Source organism: Ictalurus furcatus, chromosome 2 (genome assembly GCF_023375685.1).
Source record: "Ictalurus furcatus strain D&B chromosome 2, Billie_1.0, whole genome shotgun sequence".
NCBI lineage: Eukaryota > Metazoa > Chordata > Actinopteri > Siluriformes > Ictaluridae > Ictalurus > Ictalurus furcatus.
Genome location: NC_071256.1, coordinates 26,335,730 through 26,348,743, shown reverse-complemented (window position 1 = coordinate 26,348,743; position 13,014 = coordinate 26,335,730). Strand labels below are relative to the sequence as shown.

Here is a 13,014-nt window from a genome sequence, read left to right as displayed (position 1 = left end):
CTGGGAGTCCAGTCTCGTCGTGTTTGCTCTGTTCTTCTTTGCTTGTTCACAGTTACATGACCACTACGTTTGTGATCGAGGCCATGGCTGCAGCTAACGCCCAGCTACGCTGGAAGAGGAGAGAGCAGGAAGAGGTGTGCGAGTGATGTCTGATACAGCAAATGCAGCCTGGACCGTTTCTTTCACTCATACACATACTGCTCTCATACACATTTAGTCATCCACACGGTTCTCAGCTCTTTACAGTTCTCTGCAGATCTCTCTTGATCTAACAGGAAGTTCTCTGGGCTCTAATGCCAAAGTAATGACTTTGGCGTTAGAGCCCAGAGCACTTCCTGTTATACTCTGGTATTAGAGCCCCGAGTGCACTTCCTGCACTTCCTGTTCCACTATTAACAGGAGCTCTGTCCTCCTTGCTAATTTTTTTTTTTAGTAGCTATTTTTTTGTGTGGGGCTTTCCTCGACGGATTGAGGTTGAGGAGCGTGCTTCAGTGTAGGACACTTAAAAACACTGTAGGTTTCCCTACAAGGCATTTTCAGGTGTGGTGACTGTGGTGGTCCTCACATACTGTATGTTCTTTTATAAAAGGACTCTTGAGGACTGCATCCCAGTTACAGCACTGAGCTAGTTACTTAGATTAAGCAGGTCTCATTCAGCTGCTGCACTGATATCCCCTCTGTGTATTGTCAGTTTATTCAATACTTGTTCAGTTTAATACAGTGAGTTGTGTATCTATATGTATATCTACTGGGATGACGCTAGCACATGCTAGCTTTATGTAATAGCTTGTATTCTGGAGCCATTATTGAACTTTCTCTGTGTAAGTGATGTAACGATAGATAACAAATGAACTAACTTTACATAGCAAACAACACAATTTTTTTTTTTATGATATATTTTTTTTATGGTCACATCATACCATGTTACCCTTCACATATTGTTACAATTATTTATTAGTTTAAGTAAAATGAGGAAAATGAATTCACTCTTGGAAAAATGGATCAGAAACCCTACTTCCTAAAAGTCTTCTAGTTTGGGACCTTTCTGATAAGGAAACATTGTAGGGTCCTAAATAGAACCTGTTGGTGTACAACCCACATAAGAACAACCCATAAGTTTGTATTCAGCAGTTGCTTACAGTCAGGTGACAAATGAAAAGGAAACTCGTTATGCTGTGCGGGCGTTTTGTCGCATGGTTTGTATATACATGTACATTTCCATGGAAGATTAACTGCATAAATACAAGTGGGCAGCTGTGGCTCAGGTGGTAGAGCGGGTTGTCCACTAATTGTAGGGTTGGCGGTTCGATTCCCGGCCCACATGACTCCACATACCGAAGTGTCCTTGGGCAAGACACTGAACCCCAAGTTAGCGCCTTGCATGGCAGCTCTGCTACCATTGGTGTGTGTGTGTGTGTGTGAATGGGTGAATGAGACACAGTGTAAAAGTGCTTTGGATAAAAGCGCTATATAAGTGCACCATTTACCAAGTTCTTCTAACTGATCGTCTTTATCCAACTATGAAGCATTTCTACCCTGATGGGAATATGAAAGTTGATTAAATCATACGCTATGACCTTCACAGTAATCAGATCGCAGCCCAGTTGGACCCATGTGTTCGACAGTGCTCTAGATCCTCGTGAAAAATGGAAATGATTCAAAATGATACATACCTCATTTCTATAGGTGAATGTCTTAAGGGATTCAGATGTGTTTCTTTTTCTCACCAGGTCAACAGCAGTGACTCTAGTATATCTGACGACTCGGACGACGAGGTCACCTGCAGGGGGCGCTCAGATCCAGTGGAGACTCGACCAATTCTCTCCATTCGTGAGTATTTGGCTTATTTGTAACCTTGACTTCGTGCTGTGTGCGTATAGGTACTTTGGCATTTGAAATTTTGTTTATTTTTGTTTCATCCTCGAGAGCGTGTAGGGTCAGTGGATCACTTTGATATTGTGGAGAGAGTTGAGATGGGACAAATGGCCTCTATGTTTTTCAATAAAGGTAAGAATTGTTTATGCTTCAAAACATTTTCCACACATTTACATTTAATGCATTTGACAGACAGCCTTATCCACAGCGACTTACATTTCTCTCAAAAGGCCTGAGTGCTCTGGGTTTCTGGAGTTCACAGAGAAGGCTGAGAATTTTTATTGTCTCCAACACAAAAGAGAATCTGAAATAACTGAACTTTTTCACCTTGATTATTTTTGATGACACTGGGGATAAAAAAAGAAAACGATAATAAACAATAATTTACAATTGTAAGACGAGATGCTGGCAGGGGTGAGCAGGAACATTGGCCTGTGCGGTCAAGTCACCACGTCATGTTCCCGGCCGCATGTACAGGCTCAAGTAAATATAGTGTCACTTCTGGTATGATTGACTGCAGGCTAGTGACTAGATCTGGTAGATCAAATTTTGATGAATAAAATAAAAAGTCCTGCTTCTCCATGTTCTCTATTTTTCTGTTTGTAACACATTACATTTACGTTAGTTCTTTTGGCACATGCTTTTAGGCAAAGATGAAGATTAAGGGTCTTGCTCAAGAACCCAGCGGTGGCAGCTTGGTGGTATTGGGATTTGAACTTTCCAGTCAATAGACCAGAGCCCTAACTGCCAAGTCACCATTACCCCACTGCTCACAGTGTGAAATTTTTTTTTTTTTAATCTTAGTTTCAGTTTCACTTCCGTCTTTCTTGAGTCAACGCGGTCTGACCGTAGGATCTATAGATAGATGGCATGTCTCACTTCATGCTTTTGATTGTCCGTGAAATCCTTCCTTTACTTTTCTCTCTATATACAGATGAATATTTAAGATTTGTCCTTCGAGAGCGATTCATTTTGACATTGCTTTAATGTAAAAAGCAGCTGATTTTCCTTAACGCAGTCAGAGATACACTGGATTAGGAAAAAATAATCACTTAGGTCTGCGGATTGAGGGCTGCGGTTATTAGTCTGAATAATCCATAATGTTAGTTATGAAAAATGATCTTTGGATTTGTATATCTGAGCATGTGCATAGACTACTGTGCGGAAAACTGTTTTCAGGCCCAACACTGAGGCAGTTTTAAAAGAATGAACACACACACACACAAACAGTGGATTTCATTTGCAACATGCAGCTTCTTACTCCAGTAATAATAAGCTGAACAGAGCTGTCAGACCGCATGCGGAAAAGCTTTTTATGTCTTTATGTGTCAAGCTCGTGTGAACAGGACCATGTGTGCAAGAGCCTCTCTCTCTCTCTTATTGTCGCTCTTTCTCTTGCTCTCTTTCTGTCTGTCTGTCGCTCTCTCTTTGTCTCTTTCTCTTTCTGTATCTCTCTTTGTCACTCTCGCGCTCGCTCTCTATCTCTCTTTTTGTTTATCTGTCAGTCTGTCTGTCTGTCAGTCTCTCTCTTTCTGTCTTGGTCTCGTTGTCTGTCTCTTTCTGTCTCTCTTTCTGTCTGTCTCTCTCTTGCTGTCTCTCTTTGTCTCTTGCTCACTCTTGTGTCCTCTCTCTCTCTCTCTCTCTCTCTCTCTCTCTCTTTGGGTCATGGTGGCAACAAGTGAGAAATAAAAAAGCAATACTTTTAAGCACTGCTAATTTCATTAAAATAAGTAAAAGCACGATACAAAGCAGAGATGCTTTTCATAATAATATGAAAAGGAAAAAAAATAATTTCCTTAATTGTAATTTAATTAGGATGTTATTGTAACATTAACATTTATTCATATAGCAGATGCTTTTATCCAAAGCGACTTACAAATGAGGAAATACAAGCAAAACGATACATCAAGCGGAGAACAATACAAGTAGTGCTACCTTACAAGATTTATAATTGAATTCTAGTGAAGTAAGGCCTTTTAACCAACTTTATGCTGTTGGAAAAGTTCTGTTTAAGCGTTGATTTGATTGAACAGGGTTTGTAGTAATCAGGCCTGGTTGCATCTAGTCCAGTTGATCCCCATTATGAATGCAGTTTTATAGATTTGAGGAATTAATAACTGTGGGGGGAAAATACATTTTCACACAGGCCCAGTTGGTATTGGATAACTTTTTTGTTTCAATAAATAATGATCATTTAAAAACTGTATTTTGTGTTTAGTCCGGTTGTCTTTGTTTTATCTTAGATTTTGTTTTACTTTCTGAATCAATTTAGTATGAGAAATACTCAAAAACAGAAGAGATCAGAAATCAAATACTTTTTCACAGCACTGTACGTTTATGTTGTTCCTCACAGTTTTGCTTTACATTATATTACTGGAAGAATAATAAATGAAAAAAGATTTGTTACAGCTGCTCTCATTTACAAGCCACGTTTAAGCCGATTTAAAAAAAAAAGTGTGCATGCCAACCAAAATCAGCTATGTTTTGTAAATTTATAATGACTTTGTTTTTCACCTTTTAGTTTTTGGGTACTCTGTAAATCTGCAAGTGTTAAACAAGCGATACACACCTTAAGATGTGGAGTAACATTTAAAGCAATTTATTTTAAGTGTTAAACCTTTGTTTTAAATCACAGTAGGTACTGAAGGTCATACATGGCCTCTGTTTTAGTAGTACTGAGAAGAGCTCTCAGCTGCTAATGGGATGTAATTAAAGAGGGTTAAATTGCCTTTGGTTGCAATTAAAGACTCGAACACCATTGGTGCTTAGTTTAATCTTTTATCTGCACCGGTGTGGGAAAGGTTCAGGTAGAGATTGAAAGCTGGGATAATGGAAATCTTCATTAGAAGGAGAATGACATTCACCTTGAGGTCCAGATTGCAGTCTGTTTTGCAGGTGTGTTCTTTTCACTGCAGATCAAAAACTCTGGCTTCCTTTCATTTTATTATGATAGTCCTGTTAGCCAGCTGCTGACTCAACACTCCTGTACAGCCATGTAATACCTCACCAGCATTGCTTTTGGCATCTTTGCAAAAAAGTGTCAGATACTTGCAATTCCTTTGCATGCAGGCCTTTCTGTTTCCTTCTGATTGTAAACATTATCCACTAGGTGGTGCAGTTGTTTCACACTTGTATTCCCTCACACACACACACACACACACACCACACACACCACACACACACACCACACACACACCCTCCGCAACCTGTCTGTATTATTCTATTAAAGTCTGAAGTGTTGAAATAGCTCCCTATGCTCTAACCTTTCCTCACGCTGGATAGAGTGAACTGACCGCTTCATCCTCACCCAGGTGCCCAAGCACGACAGTATCGATTGTCCAAGGAGATAAAACCTTTTCCAGTCGATCCAGGCTCAAATTGTTTAACCATAAATGACCTGGAAAGACGCTCAGCCTGCTGCAAAACAAGATCTGAAAGGAAGGTTGAGGAAGATGGCACAGTGTGTGTGTTGTCCTCCATGTGCTTTATGCAGTAGCTCCAGAAATCATGGCAGCACTCATTAGTCTCCCTAAAGATGTGTTAGAGACAGTCTCCATTATAAGTGCATCAAGAAGATCTATCCCCTAGCTAGGGACTGTAGGTAAAATCAAATGGGCAATTTCACTGTACCATAGAGAGCAATTGTGTCAGGCCTTAATTTCAGAGGGACGGTATGTAGTTTTTCACCTCATAGAGAAGTTGTATGTTGTGTATATATCATGTGGTGTGTACACCTTTATTGTGAGAGGAAAAGTACTTACGGTCCCAGTGAATTAATGGGCCTTTTATTTAAGCAAAGGCTAAGACTGCTGGACCGTGTTGGAGCCCCTGGTGATAAAGGGTCGAGCAGAGAAAGACAATCAGATGGTCACTTGATCCTGAACGGCCTCAGCCTGTAGGAGTTAATGATGTGATGCTGTAGGCCCAACGGCTTGGGCTTCTCCCTGACTCGCACTAAACTGAGGAAATGATCTCAACACAGATATGCGTCTTTCTCTTTTCACTTAAGCTTTTGCTTGACCGTGCATTTTACTTATGTTTCATTTCCTCCGGTTATGCTTCTACTTCTGTTGCAGAATCTGAAAAACAAAAGAAAATCCCTAGGATTAGTTTTTCAGGACAATGCCTGTAAGAAAATATTTGTATAACAAAATAAAATAAAAAATCTCATTCATTCATTCATTGCTTTCAAACAGCTGTAACATGGTATGAGCGAGTTTGATTCAGACATCAGTGTTCGAATCACAGATGTGTTCACATTTTCATGAATTTTTATACAGAATGCTACAATAATGACGGCTCTATATGCCAACAAAATTTCTCATTAAATCAATTCCCTATTATTCCAATATCTGGTTTAACATACTGCTAGTTGAGACAGTACATACAAAAAGTGATGGCAACTAAAAGTTTGAGTCTCTTTTAGAGCATCCATCATTTCATGTTTGCCATAAACGTTTCTTTTTACCCGCAGACATAGATGACTAAATACAGAGAGTATCATAAATAAATACATCATACTACAATACATACCATCCATAATATAAATACAGGGTTTCCCAAAAGTCTCCATACATAGGGGACTTTGTATTCCAGTACCACGTTGGTTGTGCCTTCGTCATCGGATGTTTGTGGACGTCTATTCTCGGGTTGGTCCGTAACAATTCCAGTCTTTTTGAATTTGTTAATAAGTTTGGCAACAGTGTGTGTGTGATGTGCTTGCCATGTTTCCTGTTAAAGTCTATCTCTACCTTGCGACAGCTTCGAACCAGACATGATAATGGTTTCGATATGTTCTTCTTTTGTCGAAGACATTTTGGTAAAAAGTGTTAATTTCCCAAATGTATGGAGACTTTTGGGAAACATTGTACAGTATCCAGACGGGATTAAAATGATCAGACGACCATTGCTGAGGACTCTGGGTGAAATTTCGCTTAAGAGAGGAGGAAGAAAAACCTCACCAATCCAGATGGAAATAAAATCAAGCTTTAGCACTGTCAAATGATGGTCCCGTCCATCATCCCGTCCAAACAGGACCTAAGACGGGCCTTCTCGTGAGATTGTATCTTTGTGAAGGAGCCGCGGTGTTTTAGTGAAGGGTCTTATTGAGCCTGTATCTGAAAGAAAGAACAGAGGTACCGACAGCAGTTTTGTGTTTTTTCTGTGTTGGCTTGCTGTGTACATAATTTTCCTGTCGGCAATGACTGGCCAGTTGAAAATCATATATTTTCAAGTTGATTTGGAAGTCAATCCTGCCTTCTCTAAGAAAGATCAAGACCAGATGACTAACGCCTTTTCTACAAATGGTGCCTCTTGCATTGGAAAACCCTGCATGTTAAAATTTGTTGTTGTCTCATGCAAATTGTTAAACATTATCTGGATATAATGAAATGGATTCTTTAGAAGAGGCTTACAAAGTGGATGCTATGAATTGTAGCAATCTCACTTTAGATTTGGATATGCCACAAGGTGGATTAGTATCCATAGTTTCTTGCTCCTATAATGTGATTGGGTTGCGTGTGTGGTACAAAGACTTGCTGGTTCCATGTTGATTCATGTCTGTCTGAAGGTGGTAGTTTTATGACAGAAGACATGCGGATATTTAATTAGATATAAGAACTTGATGCCGGTTGAATACTGATGAATGTTTTTTCCACTTTTCCCCTCTGTGTTGTCTTCATATGTAAAAATGAAATGATTCTAAACGGAGAAACTACATGGCATATTGATTATATTGAACCCAGTACTGGTCGTCATCTTTAAAACCTCTAAGGGGCTTTCCTGTCATTTACATGGAAAGCTTACATACTTCTACAATCTTGAAAAGACCAGTTGCACTGAACAGTGACGAATAAACAGGGCTTGGCTATCTAAATCTCACCAATATAACCAAAGCTTATGCCTTGTAAAGATTTAACATTCAAGCCCCAAGTGAAGTTTCCTGAAATAAAGTCTTTACCTGTTGACACCTTTTTAGTGTCTCATCTTTAAACTTAATGCAGGGCGACACTGAGAGAGCTGTATAAACTAATTGGCTTAAACGGCTTAAAATAATTCTGTTCCAACAGCACCTCTTGCTCTTGAACACTTTTTTGGAAACTCTAAAATATTCGGTACCAGTTGTGTATTAAGACATTCATGAAAATATCTCCTGTCCAGAATGGTTTAATGCAGATTCAACAGCTATGTAATGACCATGGATTGCAATATGGTGTGTGACTTGGCAAGTTAGACTTCATTTCCCCCTTCACTCATCTTAAATGATTGGTGGGACACAGGCGGAAGCATTGCCCTTTTTTTCCTCTATCAAAAGCTGCATCTATCAAACCTGTAAAAGGGGTATAATGTAAGCGTTTTCATTTAGCATTAATGGACTGAAAGCTCTAATTTGCCTGGCAGTAATGAATGAGCTGATGAGGCCAGCAGTGCTGTTGGAGGTCCTCACGAGCTCAAGTACTTGATGGATGTCCGATAGAGAGTTCGTCTCCGGCTCAACAGCTTTCAGTGTCTTGGTTTGGCATGCACACTGTGAGGGTGGGATGGATGGATGGATGGAGGCAGCGAGGGCCAGTAATGCATGAGGAAGAGAAGAGCCAAGGAGAGCTTATCACAAAGTCATTACTTTCTTAATTAGGATGATTAATATTCCCAGTGGTGAAGAAAGATTGCACTATGGTGAAGCAATTTTATGGGAGAGGTTATAATTTTTGAAAATTTTAATATATTTGGGCACTAGCTGCCTGTTGGGTCTCAAAATAAATTCCACTGGGTTGGACTGCTCAGGATGAGAAGGTCAGAGATGGGTGATTTATGCTGGCGCTGTACAAAGGTTATGGCTAAAAGTTCAATTTGGTGAGTGATTGGTGTCAGGGAAGATGCTAAATACAGATATCTACACACACTCCTTGCAAAACTTAAAAAGAAACCTTATGCAGCTGTACTGAATGTTAAAAAACATAATTTTCTTCAGAAACTTGGTTGGATCAAGTGCCTACCAAATCAAACAGATCCAGAATTTGGGTGAGTGTGCAGGCGCATGATGTTTGTTCCTGTCCATGCATATTTTACAACCACAATTGCTAACCAAGTCTCCGCCTAAGATGCTTCACCCAGGGACTATCTGATGTAAACGCCACACTTGACCAGAACTGTGAACTGTCTGTGATGACGATGAGCTTTTTGGGGAATCACAGTTAGTGACTGGTTTGAAAAAGTCCATTCTACCGTATGGTCGTTTGCAATGTCAATCAACCAGGGGGGCTGTGGCTCAGGTGGTAGAGCGGGTTGTCCACTAATCGTAGGGTTGGAGGTTCGATTACCGGCCCACGTGACTCCACATACCGAAGTGTTCTTGGGCAAAACACGGAACCCCAAGTTGCTCCTGATGGCAAGTTAGCGCCTTGTGTGGCAGCTCTGCTACCATTGAGTGTGTGTGTGAACGGGTGAATGAGACACAGTGTAAAAGTGCTTTGGATAAAAGCGCTATAAGTGCAGACCATTTAACTGGCCTCCTTTGTGAAATTACGCAGGTTCTGGTGAATTACCCGTCTGGCTGGCTGTGAATGTTATCAACCTGTGGATTAATATTCCGTGTTTGTTGTTACTTTACAGTTGGCGTTAATATGTTCTACATCTGCATCATCGTATACCTGTATGGAGACTTGGCCATCTATGCCGCTGCTGTGCCCGTGTCCTTGATGGAAGTGGCCTGGTGAGTTTAGCCAATTTCTTACACTCCCCTGCCTACCTTTGCAAGTCTTACTCAGCCTCACTGGGCATATATGACTACCTCCTGTGGCTCTTCACATTTGACCTTTATTGTTTGGCTCCCAGACACATTTTTACTGCATAGAAACTCATAGTTCAAAATCCTATAAATAAAATGCTCTAAAGAACCTAGCCTAAGGTGGCACGTTTCAAGTGTCCGTCTTATAAAGGCGTCACCCTTACCCTTAGGTGATCCTGATCCTCACCTTCTTGGAGAAGAAAGGCAAAATGAAGGTGATGGACTGTTGAGAAGAGGGAGGGGGAACTGGGAATAGGATTGACTACTGGCAGATATATATGATTTTTGGAATGCAAGGATGCGCTCGTTGTCGGTGATACCGAAATGAGCATTTGTGCTTGGTATTAGACAATAATTAAGTGTAATGGAAAAAAAATTAATTTAGCTCTATTAATCTATAAGAGTGTGTGATAACTAAAACTTAGTGTAATGTGCCGTGAATTGCACCTTGACTCATGCACAAAGTATAGTCCCTGGTGACCGATTAGGAAAAAAGTGCACGTGTCTCAGTGCTTGCAGAGCTGAAGTGCTCTTGAAATACTTTTGTGTGCATGCATTTCATGGTACCTTGCACACGTTTTTAATGACCATGCTTGCTGATACTGCTCACCAAAGACAGTTTCAAGTCGGCTGAGTAAGAGGTTGACTGACGGTATCAAAAGCAGTGTTAAGATCAAGAAGGATAAGGATGGAGAGAGAACCAGAATCAGAGGCTATCAACAGATCATTGGTGACCATGACCAAAGCCGTCTCTGTGCTACTAAGATTACGGAAACCAGAGTGAAGGAGCTCGAAAAGATTATTAACAGTAAGGTGATTGTGTAGCTGCAAAGCCACATGTTTTAAAACTTTTCACTTTTAAAACTAAAGGTTTGATATGGGGTCAAAATTATTTAAACTGTCCAAATCAACAGAACTGGGGTTACAGCAGCAGTTTTCAATGCTGCTGGTACAACACCAGTGCGCACAGTGTCGTTAATAATGCTGAGAACAGCCGAGCACAAATAGTTACAAAAAGATTTAAATAAGCTTGCAGGGAGGGGATCAAGTGTGCAAGTGGTGGCTTTCAGACGTGATGCCTCCCTAGTAAGCAACTGAGATTTGAGAACAATTTGAGGAGAAATTAATGAAAGATGTGCCAGAGAAACAAGCAGACTGTTGAAGAGGAAATAAATGTAGAATGTGATTAGATTATGAACATTGTCAATTTTAGAACTGAGAAAATGAAGGAAATTTTTACATAACTGATTTGAAACGGGCAAAGAGGTGCCAACATTAACTTCGAGGAGTCTGTTTCTAGTAGTGCCTGGGATTGCTTTGATTATTCTCAATAATCTGGGGGAAAATAGGCAGATCTTGTAGACTCAACTGCAGCTCTTTATTCCCTCAAGCGGTCTTTCCATGCTTGAAAAAAAAACAAAAACGTTCAAGCCAGAGTCACATCACTCGCGCTCCATTTTGCGACAAGCTGGCTTCTCAGAGCGCAGGTTGTCATTATACCAAGGAGCAGAACGAGCAACAGTGACACGGCGTGACTTCAAGGGAGCAAAGGAGTCCAGATTAGAGGCGAGAACATTCATTCAACTGTAAAATCTTATCTCCAAGAGGAGCTGATAAGAGACCATAAAGAGAGGAAACGACGGAGTCTGCATAATCTGTTGGATTAATTGATTCCAATTGCTTTATGAAAATGATCAGTGCATGAAGATGATGTACAAAGAAGAGACAGTTCCAGATTTAAAAAGATTGCCAAATGGTCAGAAAGACCAATATCAACAGAAGACAGCTGAGAGACAAATGAATCATGTGCAATCACAAGGTCTAGAGGATGACCTTTTGCTGTGTGTTGGGCCAATGATAAACTGTGTAAGATTACAACAATCCAGTTTGGTCAATGTGTATATTAAAATCCGCCAAAATAAGGATTCTCTTGAATTTAAAACACATCATTGACAAGTCAGCAAACTCGGACAAAAAAGCTTTATTTGCCGTTGGCGGTCGTTAGACGGTAGCGATGATAGTTGCTTTAGAGGCAGAAAGACTCAACACAAGGCATTCAAATGATATCAACTGTGGTCCACACAGTGCTGATGTTAAATTGCAGTTTGTGTACTACAATGAACCCACACCTCTGCCAGTGAGTCGCGGGAGATCAAACAGCCCATAGCCCTCTGGAATAATCTGGTTAAAGAGAAGTCCATCATTTTGTTTGTGCTATGTTTCGGTTAAGAACGGTAAGTCCAATTTTCTATCTGTGATGATGTCTGATAAAAGCAGAGCCGTGTTGTTTACTGAACGTGCATTAAATAATGCAACGGTTACCGGGCAGCTCCGATCAGTGATACGTGAGAAGAAGAAGAAAGTCTAACTGCGTCCTAAACTCCGATGTATATACCACATTTGCCTCAACAGGCCAGCATTTCACAAGTTCATAAGCATCATGTTGCAAGCGACAGTTCTGTTTTAAGTTCAGCAGCTGGTGTGCGGTGAACCTTAAAGCCATGCTCCGAAAGACCAGGACCGCAGCAGTTCCGAGGCAGCGTATGTTCTCGGCAACGCCACAGGGTAAACTCCTCCGATTAAGCTCAAGAGAACGCAGACAGGAGCGGCAGCCAAAACGCGCCAGCGTGCCCAATCAACCGCAAACTTGTATTGAAGATGCTGTAGTAGCTCTTCTAGATAGGAGTCCAGTTTGCAGTCTGCTTTGCATTGATCGTTAATCGTAAAGTGCGTCCAGGTTGCTGTCATTTTGTGTTGTCATTGGTGTGGCTACATACACTTAGACTTACATCATGTACAGTTGAGGTCTTAAGTTTACGTACGCCTTGCAGGATCTTTTAAAAAAAAAAAATAAGAGGGATCTTTTTCATGTAGTACTACCCTGAATAAGCTACATCACATAACAGATCTAGTCCACACGATACAATACTAACTGAATTTATACAAATGAACCAGTTCAAAGGTTTTCACACGCTTGATTCTTAATACTGTGTGCCGTTACCTGGATGATCCATGACTGTTTTTTTGTTTTGTGATAGTTGTTCATGCCGGGGGTATCAACATTTGAACAGGCTAGTCGGTGTAAATTCTTGTAATTTTGTCTTCTGGGAAATGTGTAAATAGCTTATATAGCTTCTGAAAGGCAATACTAAATGAAAAAACCTTTTTAACAAAATACTCATTTACACAGATCATTCTGTTCAAAAAGTTTACATCCCCCTGGTTCTTAATGTAGTGCGCTACCTTCTTGAGCATCCGTTCGAACAGTCGTGGATCATCCAGGCAACGACACACCGTATTAAGAACCAAGGGTGTGTAAACTTTATTATTGTGTCTTGTGGACTATGTAAACA

At 40.5% G+C, this 13,014-nt stretch overlaps 1 protein-coding gene across 1 annotated transcript in view; it reads left to right on the top strand.

Annotated features, from left to right (window-relative positions):
• Positions 1 to 13,014, top strand: part of tmem104 (transmembrane protein 104) — a 66,291-nt gene that overhangs the window by 5,801 nt on the left and 47,476 nt on the right. The window contains exons 4-7 of the mRNA XM_053611482.1: positions 53 to 134; positions 1,731 to 1,830; positions 1,927 to 2,007; positions 9,487 to 9,586. Of these exons, the coding sequence (XP_053467457.1) occupies positions 53 to 134; positions 1,731 to 1,830; positions 1,927 to 2,007; positions 9,487 to 9,586 (363 nt within the window). The remainder of the gene's footprint in view (positions 1 to 52; positions 135 to 1,730; positions 1,831 to 1,926; positions 2,008 to 9,486; positions 9,587 to 13,014) is intronic.